The 14,907-nt window shown below is 37.9% G+C and overlaps 1 protein-coding gene across 1 annotated transcript in view; it reads right to left on the bottom strand.

The window, feature by feature from the left end:
• Positions 1 to 2,386: 2,386 nt before the first annotated feature.
• Positions 2,387 to 14,907, bottom strand: part of C2CD5 (C2 calcium dependent domain containing 5) — an 86,641-nt gene continuing 74,120 nt past the window's right edge. Inside the window, exons 25-29 of the mRNA XM_052639686.1 lie at positions 9,023 to 9,073; positions 8,027 to 8,128; positions 6,497 to 6,687; positions 3,232 to 3,378; positions 2,387 to 2,518 (exon numbers count right to left, since the gene is read on the bottom strand). Coding sequence (XP_052495646.1) covers positions 2,387 to 2,518; positions 3,232 to 3,378; positions 6,497 to 6,687; positions 8,027 to 8,128; positions 9,023 to 9,073 — 623 coding nt within the window. The remainder of the gene's footprint in view (positions 2,519 to 3,231; positions 3,379 to 6,496; positions 6,688 to 8,026; positions 8,129 to 9,022; positions 9,074 to 14,907) is intronic.

Genomic DNA, 14,907 nt, shown 5'->3' with positions numbered 1-14,907 from the left:
TACAGTCCATGGGGTCACAGAGAGTTGGAGATAACTGAGCGACTACACACACACACACTGGAGGTGAGGAAGTGGGACAGTGAATTTAGCAAATCCGACAAAGGACTGGATAAATTGTGTAGTTTAAGCTTTGGACTAACAACAGAGAATGAGATACTACAAGGTGTGCTGTAAGTCCTGTCACTGGCCTCAATATTTCCAAAAGATTAAGTCCCAGTACGTTTGTCTAAAATGATGTTTCTGAGGGAATTTACACACAATGAACAGCAGCAACTCTTTCGGCATCAGGTAACATCAGCCTTTCCGGAAGGAGCCATTTCTGGCATGGGATGACTGCCTCACACGTGACGCACATTGAGCAAATGGCCTGTGTCAGCAGACAGAAAACCTGAGTAGTTATAGAAACTCTAGCTTTTCTAGGAATCAGTCTGTGCCCTCTGTTAAGTATCCAAATGTTGAGACCAAAACAGCCAGTATTATGTTTTAAACATTAGTAATAAGGTATATGCACAAACCTAAAGGAAATCAACCCTGAATATTGACTGGAAGGACTGTTGCTGAAGCTCCAATACTTTGGCCACCTGACAGGAAGAGGGGACTCATTGGAAAAGACCCTGATGCTGGGGAAAATTGAAGGCAAAAAGAGAAGGGGACAGCAGAGGATCAGACAGCTAGCAAATAGCATCACTGTTTCAGCTGACATGAATTTGAGCAAACTCCAGAATGTAGTGGAGGATAGGAGCCAGGCATGCTGCAGTCCATGGGGTCGCAGAGAGTTAAACACGACTTAGTGATTGAACAACAACAATGTGCACAAGATATGACACAAAACAGGCACTAAACCAGTGAGTTACATTATTAAGCCCCTGCCAAGAAAGAACTCAGAAACATACTCAGGAATCACAAAATAGCTATTGTATGGATGGATAAAACTATGAACAAGTCAGTCAACTCCAAGTACCTATTGTTCCAGAACGAGCTCCAGTATGAGCTCTTGGGGAAGCCACCTTCATCCCAAGCTACACACATTTTCCCACTTAACAGTGCAGGTTTCCTACCAACAACAATGAAAAGGCACAATTACACATGCATTTCCCCTCCACATGAAGAACAGACACACAACAGATGACTGTTGACTAAAGAAATGAAGATGATCATATGGAAAGTGATTTCTGACCACTGACAATACTACAAAGAGGCAAAAAAACAGATTTAGGAATATTCCAGTTTATAAAATCTTTTATTTAAAAAATAAAATTATAAACAAAATACAGAAAAATATTGACACCTGTGATAACAAGGAAATGACTCTTAATCTTTAGGGCAGCTGTTATCCTGGAAGAGCAAAATCATGAGTTTTAAAAAGAAATTTTATTGTCCAAAGGAGGAATGTACTTTTAAAGGTTCACCTGTAATATGTATTTGGCATTGACAAAAAAAATTATTTCTATCTATACATTCAACATTCTGCAGCATATTTACATTCAAGTTACATTTCCAAATTCTATGCCAAATACAGTCTACCTCACCACCCCAAACCCCTAATAAGATAGTACTAAAATTCTGTTTATTTGGTAAGGGTTCAGTATGACTTTATTAGAAAATAATTTTATGTTCCAACTAGATCAATCATATTTTAACTACTTCAACAAAACTCATTGGCCTGTTCTTCCCAGTTGAAGTCAAGCCCCTTCCAAAAAAATTAAACACAAATAGAAACTTGGGTAACAATGAAGTTATATAGTAATTTTTTCCTCCTTCCTTAGAGATATTATTAAGCTTCCAATGAAAGGACACTGGCTCTGATAAACAGATTTTACTTTTGCAGCAATTAAGATACAAGTCACAGAAGTTTAACGTCTTTTTCAAAGATGGCTAAAGCACTTTTCCCTTCCAGCTGTTACCAAATTCCTCATCAAAATAACACATTAATAAACTCAGTTTTCTGAAAACTTGACATTTTCCCCATACATTCCTCAAATCAGATTACTTAACAATTTGTTAATTTCTTATTTAATTTTTATAAATTACACCAGAATAGCTAGCCTAATTTCCTGATAATTTAAATTACGATTTTATTAAAATCAACATAAATTATAAATAGCTTGCATCTTTGCTACAGTTCTCAGAGAAATTTATCTGAACTTCCTGGGGAGTCAAGCCTCCATAAGGTCTGTCTGTCTAGCCTTGATTAAAAAAAAAAAGTCAAGATTTGAAAATTCTCATGCCTCCAAGGTGATCCCATTCAAATAAAACATTCTCATATGGGATCAATTCTTTCTTAATTCTCTCATATTAAGTTCATTTTTTACATCTAGTATGATAAATGAATGACAAAGGAAACTGATGAATGTCATTTAGTTGAGCTCTTTCTTTCTAACTGACTTCAGGTTGTGACTTCTCCTCCAGTACATGAGGGCTGGCAACTGGCAGCAGGCTGCTGAGTAGACACCACTTCTAATTCAGATTCACGAACAAAAACCACTGCATCACCACTGACGTTTATAAGACACTGTGCCTAAAAGAATAACAGGACATTTCAGTCACATTTCAGTAACACGCTCATACTCTCCCGTTACGCTGGGGGCAGCACTGTAGAGCAGAAACAAGCATACAGTCCAAGAAAAAAATGAGCAAAGGATAAGAAGGCAATGCATAGGAGAGGAAACAAAAAAATTCATTAATATAGTTATTTAATTTTTTAAAGGACTATCTTTAACAGTTGTAAGTGAATTATTACGTTAACAAAGCTGATAAGAGAAATCTATTCTAAAATTTAACCTAAGCAACACTCCCCTATCCTCATTAACAGAATTATATTACTTCTTAGAATTAACAGTGTGGCCCCATCAGGACGTACTTTTCAACAGCAGAGCAGTCAGAAGTGGACAGCATCAAAACTCAAACCAGAGGGCATCTTTAACTGTCCTCCATTAGCCATCAGGGGATCCCAAAGAACATCCCCCCTCCCCAAGAAGGTGGTGGGAAAAGTAATTTAGGAGCAAAACTTCCAGAGGTATTTGAGACTAATAACTAGTCACTGCGGATATGAAAACAACACCTGACCTATGTATGACCACAGTTACCACTATATTTACTAAAACATGTTTTAAGCCTCTGGAATCAAAGAGCTCTGAGAAGCAATTCTCTTTTTTGGAGGTGGGTGGGAGGTGAAAAGCCCAGAGGGTAAATTTGTAGGGTCTCCCCATCAGGTTTTTAACTCCACCTCACCTGGTTTTTGTTTGGATTCTCCATGAAGACACACTGCTTCATTATGTAGGAGACAACAGCGTTCCCTCCCAGCGCAGCCACATGTGCGCGCACCATGGCAAACACTTCAGCAATAAAAGCATGGAGAAAACCACTGACTCCACCTTCCTAAAGGATAATGCACAAGAAAACCAAACTATATACCTGTCTGAATGAACGTACATAAAACATCAAAGAATATATATTAAAACAGTTTAAGTGATCTTACTATAATGGATGGTCCTTTTAATTTCCTTCACCATGCGGATTTGTTGCATGAATGAAAAAACCTTTACTTAAACGCATGTCTACAACAGGGATTATTGTTGGTGTTCAGTCACTAAATTGTGTCATAATCCCAACAGGGATTACCATCTTGATTTTAGAGATGATGAAACTGAAGCTCATGTGACATGCCCAGGATGAAGGTGGAACACAGAGCTAGTGGACAGATGGCAGAGCAAGAGTTCTAACTATTCCTCCACTGTCAACACCTCCCTCCATGAAACTGTTCCCGTCATCATTCAAATAAATCGATGGTAAATATAAACAATGAGACTTCCCTGCTATCCATATCTCCCACTTTGAAAATGAACCATGTTCCAAGTCGCACTCGTCTTTTTCAGTTTCTTGAAGGTCTGACACCTTTTCCAGCCTCGGGGTCATTGTACATGAAGGGTCCACACCCGATTTTCCACCAGGGTAACTCGTACTCAATTCTTCAGGTCTTGGTTTACATGTGACTTCTTCAGAGCAACCTACCCTATCAGACCTAAATTACGTTCTCCTGTTAACATTCTCTGTGAGTCTTGTTGTATTTCTTTATATGACTTATATTACTAAGAGCCATACTCTCACCACATGATGATTATTTACTGTCCACTAAATCCCACCATGCCAGGGGCTGCATCTGCCATGCTCAGAGCCATATACACTAACACGTGTTTCAACAGGCGCCTGTGCCCAGTGATCTGCACATATTTGTCATGGAAAGAAACCCAACAGTTTGGGGAACTTTTGCAGTGTTCAAAGCCAAACAAGACAGAAACCAAAGGCCAGCTGACAGCTCAAAATGCTTTACAATCTAAATTTTCCACAAATTTTACTGAAGGTTTTTTACAGTCTAGGAAGAAATTTCCAACTTTAAATTGGAAGGGCAAAATTTAATACACTGTTAGAAAAAGCATTTGTCTAGGTCACATCTTTCTGAAAAGCTACAGACTCCTACATAAAGTTTGTCATTAAGGAATTAAAGGAGTTGCTTCAGCCTGCCTCTGACTCAATCACAGTCCAGGACAGTCTTTTCTTCTGCTTTAATCAGTTTTCCTCTTACATATCAAATCAAAAAATTCTTAGAGTAACAGACACTACAGAGGGGTAAATTCTAATATTACATAATTGAAAGCAAATAACTCAACAAGGAATGAACAGATTTCAGATATTATACTATATACAGGCTTCTCAGGTAGCACTAGTGGTCAAGAACCCACCTGCCAAGGCAGGAGTCATAAGAGACGTGGGTTCAATCCCTGGGTCAGGAAGATCCCCTAAGAGAATGGCAACCCACTCCAGTATTCTTTCCTTGAGAGTCTCATCTTCAGAGACGCCTGGTGGGCTACAGTCATGGGGCTGCAAACAGCCAGATACAACTGAAGCAACTTAGCCCACATGCATGCATATACTACATATTATACTATTAACTACATTATAGCTGGTATTATAAATCTCTGTTAAAAGGAAATCTGTGAAGCAACATTTCAGGGTATGGTTGCTTCAGCAGTTGAAAAGACACTTTGGAAAGAAAATTTTATGGATTTGACAGTATAATATCCATGTGCAACTGGAAAAGGTTAATTCACCAATCTTTGACAGCTTCTCAAACCCAGATTTCTTTGTCAAACCTCAATGGATCTAAAAGTGTTGCCCATTTTAATTCTACATTAAAAAGTTTTTTAGAATATCTTGAGATAGTTTCTTTTCCATCTCAACACAATTAGAATATGATTATAAAAATAATTTTTCTTAAAGGAAACATTTATCTAATTAATTAATTTGTCAGAAGTCACTCCCTCATTTACACAAAAACGGCTTGTGGTTCCTCTGCACCAGGCACTGTGCTAGGTGCAAGAGGGTGAGGCTGAGGTTAGTAAGCAGGCTGCTATTTCCAAGAAGGCATAGAAACACTGCTGGTGAAACAATGGGGGGAAAAACACAATTAAGTTGTGTTTATAATTAACACACTTTAAAAAAATACAAACTTCTGCTAAAGTCAATTTTGAAGAGTTTATTGGGTTTCACACTTAAATAATTAAAAATTTTTCCCTACTCACTATATTAATTTGCTTAGCAGCCCTGCTCAAGAAACATAAGACAAATAGAAATATAATCTTTTCCTGAGTTTAAATTCCTCTGTAATGCAAGATATAATAGGCTGACTCTGATTCTTAATTCTGACCTCATCAAGCAAGAGATTATAACTGCTGTTACTTAAAAAACAAATTAAAGTTTAATGATACCCATTGTGAGGTAGGCACTTGAACAAATAACACTGATGGCTAGAGGAGAAAACAAGCAGCCTCCTTTGTCAGGAGAAAATGACAGAACTAAATGATATAAAAAAAATCTCCAAAGACATCCATTCAGGATACAGTCCCCTACTATTTCTTAACGTGGACTCTTAAAAATTGCCATTTAAATCCATCTCAGGCAAATATCTACAGAGAAACTAAGCTCAGGGCTGTTTTAAACCTCTATCAAACATGGATACATTTATTTTATTTTAATTTACCATCTGATAAGGATCTGTAACTTCTAATAACAAATGAATTTAAACCAAACACAACTCTTGTGATAATACTGAAAGCAAAAGTGAAGTCGCTCAGTCACGTCCAACTCTTTGCAACCCCATGGACTACAGCCTACCAGGCTCCTCCGTCCATGGGATTTTCCAGGCAAGAATATCAGAGTGGGGTTGCCATTTCCTTCTCCAGGGCATATTCCCGACATAGGAATCAAACCCAGGTCTCCCACATTGCTGGCAGACACTTTTACCATCTGAGCCTCATCTACAGACAGGTTATGGAAAAAAGTGTGTGTGTGTCTGTGTGGAAAAAAGTGTGTGTGTGTGTGTGTGTGTGTTACTTTTGGCAAAAAAAAACAAACAATTTGAAACATGTTTGGTTTTGATACTAATACTTTCAACCACAAAAAATTCACAAACACAATGAAATAACAACTATAAAATTACCTCACGTAGAGAAGTGGTTTCCCGAATAAAAAACATGTTAATTATACCAAGATATTTTGTTATTTTTGCTCCAGGAATGAAAGAAAGAGGTGTCATCTTAACAACCCCAACAGTAGAATTTGCACAAGGTGGAGCAGAACGATTCCGGAAGTTTCCTTCACCCATTGGACTTGCTTTTTCAACTGTCACTGCTAAAATTGGAAAGAGAAGAGAAAGCATCAAGATCACATGTTGGTGACTCAATGATTCCCTAGTGTTTCCAAATAAGTGGTGACAACATTCAGCTGTCTGTGAGGCTAAGCCATGTCATGAAAGAAAAGAAATTACCATGCACTGCATGCAATTACAAAGAGAGAGAAAGAAAAACGTAAGCGGAAATGCTGGAATGGAATCTTTGGGAAGAAAAATGGCATTCCTGCAAAAGAAAATGTCGATGCGGTGTAGCTACACACACAGTGATCGTTATAAAGTGAAGACAAAGAAAAAGCGGTAGAGCATTAAAAAATCTGCTGTAGGAACAAATTATTACGAGAGTGTGAAAGTTGTTCCATTTCCCAGGGCAGTGTTTTCCATCTTTTTTTCAGACGACTTCATCATTGTCAACTTGTAGATAAACCTTATCTTAACTAGTTGTAGCAGGTTTCTTTTCCAAACCTTCTCGATCAAAGTTGTAATTTAAAAAATTTAACAAATGACCTTGGCTGTCTAAAAGTTAATTGTTCATAAAATAACAAATACCTACTGCTTATCAAATAACTACCATGAACCAAACACACACACACACACACGTGCTTCTCAAATCACACACGTGTGTGTGTGTGTCTATAATTTTCACAACGCAGTGACATAGGTGTTATCATCCCCATTTGATACATGAGGTAACTGAGGCTCACAAAACTTAAATAACTTGCCAAGGTCACACAGGTATTAAAATGGCACTTTTAGGATTCAAAACCAGACCTGGTTGATTCCATAGCCTGTGAGCTTCCCCCTAAATACAGTTCCTTCCTTTTAATGTCAACTCTTTCCCTCAAATACATTTACCTCAAAGTCTACCAGAACACATGGAGTATAGATTTAAAAAAAAAAATCTTAGTCCTGCTGCTGAGTCTAGCAGTGAGATAAGAGCTGGCCACTTTCTCTCTGGAGATTCCTTCTGTTCTCACTCTAGACATTACTCTTAGTCATCTGACGGATACCATATACCACCGAGGACCTTGGGCCCTGAAAGAGTCTCTTCAATAAAAGCTCATTAATTTCCTTCCACTATGTGACCTAATATCTATTTATATACGTCTAAGAATACCTTCACCAAAATAAAATCCTAAAAACACAACCCTGCAGCTGCAATTTAAACATCTAAAGGCCCTTCAAAAGCTTTTGCTAAATGACCGTTAGCATCTGCAGCTTTCACACTCCAACACATGATTGATTGGCAATGTTATTACTGAGTAGTCAGGGCCAGCCTTCACCACTGGGAAATCAAGGATATGCTTCTCAAATCACAACGTGGTAGAAACATCCGCCTACTTGTCTTAATTGATCCGCGCCTTATGGTCTGAGCTTTCAGTTTAATGAGCTCTATCCAGCTGCTGCATCTGTCTGCAAAGGAACTGTAATCAACTGACGTTGCTGAAAACACAGACAGAAAACAAAAGAAAAAACAAAGAAAAAATATGGATGACGTCTCTTACTCGTCACAACACTCCTCTCGATGATGTAATTTAACTGTAACTTAGGGGGAAAGGTGGTCCTTTTTAAGTCAGGTGAGAGAGATAGTAAAGAATCAAGCTTTAGACACTGATTTGTCCAAAACCAACTTGTCGGTTGGCTGAGCATCTCTGGTGATGTCAGAGCTGTGTGGTCTCTTGGGGGGAACAGAAGCGGGTCTACCAAGATCAAGGAAAGGGTCACGTGCTGCGTTTTAACTAACTTCCTTTCCCTTGTTTTTATTTTACACTGTTTTAGCTGTTTATACTTAGGACTTTAATTTACAATCAGAACTTAGTGAATAATTCCTTGACCTATTTTTGCTCTGAAATTTAAAAAAAAATGAATAAATAAATAAATGAGAATCAAATGTTAAAGGATACATGAAAAAAAAATCACTAGTTAACTTATCTTTTGCAAAATATCTTCTTTCTACCAGTAGTAACAAGGAAGCCAAAGGGTCATTTTTATCAATATCCTATTTCCACATCTGATTTTGGCAACAAAGCTTCTGTTAACATGGAGTGAGGATCAAGTGTGAGCCCAACAAGTTCTTCTTTTCAAAAGAGTATCTTTTACTACTGTTGAGCTAAAAAATAATATTAAAAGCTGAAGTCTTATCTTTAGAAACTGGGACACTATTAAAATGCTAGACGGCGTAAATAATATTTGAATTACACAATCTAACTACAATAAAGCCAAATTTTGGTGTCTATTCCATTGTCCAGTGCATTTCTTCAATGTCTGTATGCTTATGCACCACCACGCTAGAATTTCACACCTTTGGTGACTATTTGCTTAATTAGACAAACTCACCTCTCTGTGCAGCTGGTATACCTGAGTTAGAACTTGCACTCTCCAGGTGTTCTAGTAAGACAATATGAACAACATTAGCTTGGATGCTAAGTACAAGCCAGTATCTCTTTGCTCTTGGTTAATACTCTCTAAAAACCAGATGAATAGGAGAAAATTTTTATGGCCTCATTATAAAAGCAAACCAAATAGAAGTACCTAGGTTTAAAATGGCAGTTTCTATTGATATATGAAAACTAGCTCAGTTAATAAACACCATGCCAAGAAAGATTACTTGTTATAACACAAAAAAAGTTCCAGAAACTCTACATGTTAGAAAATATCCACACAGTAACAAATGTTAGTGGAAGGGAAGCAGAATGTGGGAAATCTGAACAGAGAAAAGGGTCAATGTACTGGGAAGAAAATCTGAAATGAAACGGGAAGGTAAATGTATGGGGGGGAAAAGCCAGTAAGATTAAGAGCTACAGACAAAGCAGTGACCTGTGTCTCATAGATAAACGCACACCATACATTAGCCCCGCCCCACCCACCTCACCACCAACCCCCTCATTCAAAGCTTTCCCTTTCAACAGCTTCCTCTGAAACTATCATGATTTTATGGAACTAAAAGGTGACTACTTTTCACAGAAATAACTAGGAATCCCAAACTATAACCTCCTTTCTAGTAAGCTCACAAAAGCAACATCTTGAATTCTTCCTGAAAGTTTATATTTTTATCACAGATATTTAAGGAACTGTACAAATTCAAACAGCACTACATTAAAAAAAAATCTTCATCATCTATTTCTAATTTTCAGGCTCTACCCACACTAGCATATTTGAATTTCTATTTCTAAGAATCTCATAACTGAGGATATAGTGTTGCCAAGATGGAAATAACTCATAAAAACACTAAGAATAATTTGGTCAGCCATTTTTTTTTAAATTATAAACTAAGTAAATAAGTAAATATATAATATTTTTGTCTCTGTGTCATATGGTGATGGGGGGGTAATATTCTTAAATTTGTAGAAGTTGTAATTTTCAAAAATCAGATTTCTACAGAATGTTTCTGCCAACTGGGGGGCAATGACATATCTCCCGTCCCCACTCCACCTCTTTTTTCCTAAGGCTAGTGACCACGAGCTAATACTGGAGAGAGTACAGTGATCAACATTCCTCTTACAATACACAGCTGTCAATAAAAGGGATCATGAGGAGAAGTTCACAAAAAGACTTGTGAGAGGATTACACTGGGTGTGCCCTGACACAAGGCAGTGTCCTCCTGATTCGGAATCCTGAGGGGTACTGGAAACCCAGGAGGAGACAGGACCTACAGCAGGAAGACTAAACAGAACTGACACTCAGTTTCTAGCAACAGCTGATCCAATGCATAAGCTGGGAAAGTAAGTGGCCCACCCCCAGGCTCACATATCCCAGGGGAGTTCCAGGACTCCCAGAGGTCCTGGGCAGCACAGCCTCACTGAGTACAGACAGAAAATACAGTCAGCATTAGAGACCCTAGTTTTATCATGTGGGGATGAGAAGAAGGGAGGGGAAGCTAAAAGAAAACAAGAAAATGACTAAAATTATCCTCTATACCTTCATATTATCTTGGCAGTATGGAACTCCCTGGTAGCAACTGCATATGAAATGTCCACAAAGAGAGCTTATACATGTAGAAGCTATCTGCTCCCATCTTCAAATATGTCGTGTTAAAAAGTAAAGGTATACAATGATCTGTAGAATATCTGTGGGTTTTTTGTTTTTTTTTAAAAAAGGAGAAATAGAACATCTTTGCAAAGAGAGACGATATAGCTATTAAGAGCACTTGCCTCTTGGGAAGGAAAATGAAGGGAGAAGGGAGCTTTATTTTAGATAATGTGGTCTTTTTGTAGGATTTGAATTTTTTATCATGTACAGTTACTACTTTCCCCCAAATTTTACAAAAGGTGGAAGAGAAACAAGAGAGGAAAAATATTTATTCCCAGCCCTCAAATGTGAATGTGTCTGAATTAAAATCTGAAAAGAACACAGTTCTTAAATTGGAGACGTAGACGGAAAGAATGAGTTGGGAGACTTCTGACCTCACTGAAGGAGAGCAGGTTCACCTTCTGCCATGTTTGCCTGGATGCCCATTTTTTCTATCAGAGAAAAGGCCCAAGAGAAGCTAGTCCTGTGGACTTCAGCACTTTGGACTGGTCTGAACACCTCAAACATCTATTGACCTCAGGCTCTCTGCCCCTTCTATTTACAGTTTGGCTTCCCAGGTAACAGCCTTTTTCAAAAGAGAAGGTAGCATAGACATTAGCTGTCTGGCTCACTGACAAAGCAGAAATTCCGGTTCTGTGTGTGTTAGTTGCTCAGTAGTGTCTGACTCTTTGTGACTCCATGGACTGTACAGCCTACCAGGTTCTTCTGTCCATGGGATTTTCTAGGCAAGGATACTGGAATGGATTGCCATTTCCTTCTCCAGGGGATCTTCCTGACCCAGGGATCGAACTCGGGTCTCCTGCATTGCAGGCGGATGCTTTACCGTCTGAGTTACAGAAGCCCTCTGCAATCTCTAGTGTATACATGCTCAATTGTGTCTGACTCTCTGTGACCCCATGGACTGTAGCCCACCAGGCTCCTCTGCCCACAGGATTCTCTAAGGAAAGAAAACCGCAGTAGGTTGCCATTTCCTCCTCAGGGGATCTTCCCCACCAAGGGGTCGAACCTGCATCTATCTCCTGTTCCCTGCACTGCAGGCAGATTCTCTACTGCTGAACCACCGGGAAAGCCCCATGCAATCTCTAAGCCAGTACTAAAAAAAGGCAACAGATTTCATATTCAGAGGTAGAAATCTTTTTAAATGTCCTTGAGGCTTTGCTGGGGAGCCAATGCTCAGTTCTGGCCATTTGTACATCTCTGTGGAAGACTTTGAGACAAATGCTTCATATGTCAGGTCCCCACTGAAGCTGCAAAGAGAGTTTAAATCAAGCCACACAGCAACCCAGTTCTCTTACCATTTCCTTGCCCACTGAATACAATTTTGCTGTTCAAAAATCTACTAAGTGATAGTGATAATCCCTCAAAAAAAACAATGCTGGAAAGCTAACAAGGCAAACAGAACATATAGAACTATTTTCTTAGTATACTCTAGTGACTTTTAATAGGCCTTAGCAGAGTGGGGAGGGGGATTACTCTAGATTAAAGTGGTTTAGTGGAAATGAGCATACAGATGAAAAACAGAAAGAAAATCTAGCAAGAATTCTTCCTCCTTCAATTATACACCTGCCAGTGCTTCTAAAGTTTGAGACGCCTCCATTCTCCTAAACAATCTGTCATACCAACGACAAAGGGATGTGCGAGCCAGGATAAAGTCTTACACTAACTACTCTTTGGACAATTTACTTTCTATCATTAAAACTGATAGATCATCTTTGCTCTGAATAATTAAAAAAGTCTTTGAGACACTCTTTTCCTGTTACCCTAAGGAAGTTATTAAAACTGAAAAAATTCCTGCAAACTCTGAAAAGATTCTCCAGCAGATAAAACTATGTGCAATCTGGAGTCTCTAAATCATAATGCTTTATTTTCCTATTTAAACATGCTCAGTTTTAAACTATGATGATCAAAATTTGGTTTTATGTTCCTTTAGGCATTTCCATCAGTCTATAATGCACTGATCAGTATCTGGCTTAATGACTGAGTGAGACAAATGATGTATGTAAACATTCAGTATATACCTGGACCCTAATGGTCTTCAAATATTGGTGGTCTAATAATGAAACTGACATATTACAGTTAAAAATTATTAAGGCATGGAGAAAAATATAAGTTGTTTTGATCTGGATATTTCACTAGGAGAAAAAAATTCAATACACAGATAATATATAATATATGACAAAAGACAATTAGTTGCCCTATTGAATCATTAAAACTTCCAATTAAAGGTATATAATATCCTAACCCACTTGTTTTTCTTCTTCAGTCCCCATCATTCACTCCTCTCACTACCATCCTTTGTTATCTTTTTTCCCCAAATAATCCTGGTTTTTGGTCAGTAGCCCAATCCCACTTTCTTTGCTTTTCACTCCCTCGTTCCCTGACTGGTTTTTACTGCCCTCGAGCTGCCTTGAAATAGCTGATTCCTTATCTCTACCTCTTCATCAACTCTTTGCTTCCTTCACACTTCTTAGGTGCAGTTTTCACATTTTCCACTCTTTAGAGAGTTCCTGTTCATTCTGTTTCCCCTCAGTATTGTTCCCCTTTCAGGATGCCCTACTGATTGCTGTGGCCACCAATAGCAAGGGAAAGGCAGCATTTTTAACAGCTGCTACCACTTGGTCACGTGTGCTTAGTGTCTCAGTCACATCCAACTCTGCAGCCCACCAGGCTCCTCTGTCCATGGGGCTTCTCCAGGCAAGAATTCTGGAGTGGGGTGCCATGCCCTCCTCCAGGGGCTCTTCCCAATTCAAGGATCAAACCCAGGTTTCCCGCATGGCAGCAGATTCTTTACCACCTGAGCCACCAGGGACGCTCAAGAATACTGGAGTGGGTAGCCTATCCCTTCTCCAGGGGATCTTTCTGAGCCAGGAATCAAACTGGGGTCTCCTGCATTGCAAGTAGATTCTTTTACTTGCTGAGCTACCAGGGAAGCCCACCATTTGGTCACAGTGACAAAATATATCTTAAAAAATAGAGAGGAAAAACAGACATGCAATGAACTGTTAATATAAAAAATTTTTAGCTAATATAAAGAATTATATATACTTGTAAGAATTCAGAACCATTAGTTTGCAGGAAAAACTAAAAGCCAAGTTCTGTAATTCTCATAGATTTATATTTCTAATAACTAGTTTACAATAATTTAAAGCAAGTCATTTAAGTTTAAAAAATTAAGCTATATTTAAAAATCAAATTTGGTTTAACAAAAAGGTAAACTCCAATAGCCTACTGTAAAAATAAAGGAAAAAGGTTCCAATGTGGATACCTAATTATGGAGTACAATGCACTGAGGGGTGTAAGTTTTCTTTTTTATTTAAATCCAGAATGTGACCTATGTTTGTCACATTAGTCAGCAACTGCTCAGTGAAAAGAGAACTCCTCCCAGCCTCTAGTTAAGGCAACTGGACATGAGGATACCACCCCAGCATAAAGCTAAGTGACAGCAGAAACAAGCATGGCGGGGGTGGGGAGTAATAAAAAAATGTTTCCTCTATACAGTTTCACCCAACAGTATATAAACACTAAAAGTGACTTAATTAAACCCTTTTATAGCCTTAAATTCTCAGAATTTTAATGAAAACCATTATCCTAATATAGATTAGATTTATAAAGTATTTGATATCTATCTATCTATCTATCTATCTATATATATATATATAGTGGTATATGAATCACACACATTTGTCTAACGTAAGTTCTTAAAGTCCCCCAATATGGTATCTAATATCTCAAGGTTCAGACCTTTAAATATGTATCTACTAAAGCAATATGCTAATCTTTTATATAAAAAAATTATACACATCTTTTACCCAGATTACATTTACTCAGATTCTCTATTTTTACTATATTTGCTCAATCTTTTTTCACTTTCACTTCATAAAATATATATGATTTTTAAATTCTCTTAAAACCATTTCAGAGTGAAGTGACATATTGAAAAAACTGACATACAGATATTAATGAAGAAGAAAAATATTATGAAAGTGCCATAAAAAATTTGCTATTGTTATCTTTTTTTCTTATAACACAGGTTCATATGAAAAAAAAGTAATTTATGGTGATGCCACATCAACTTTGTTCCTCACAGTATTCTAAGAATTTTGATGACCTTCACTTGATAATGTTCTTTAAGAAATTACTTAGGCTCAGCACTTTTTGATATTTCAAATCAGAAAAATCAAGATAACTAGCAA

This window comes from Budorcas taxicolor, chromosome 5 (assembly GCF_023091745.1).
Source record: "Budorcas taxicolor isolate Tak-1 chromosome 5, Takin1.1, whole genome shotgun sequence".
Taxonomy (NCBI): domain Eukaryota; kingdom Metazoa; phylum Chordata; class Mammalia; order Artiodactyla; family Bovidae; genus Budorcas; species Budorcas taxicolor.
Note: the sequence above shows the minus strand (reverse complement) of the source record. Positions and strands in the feature narration are given on the sequence as shown.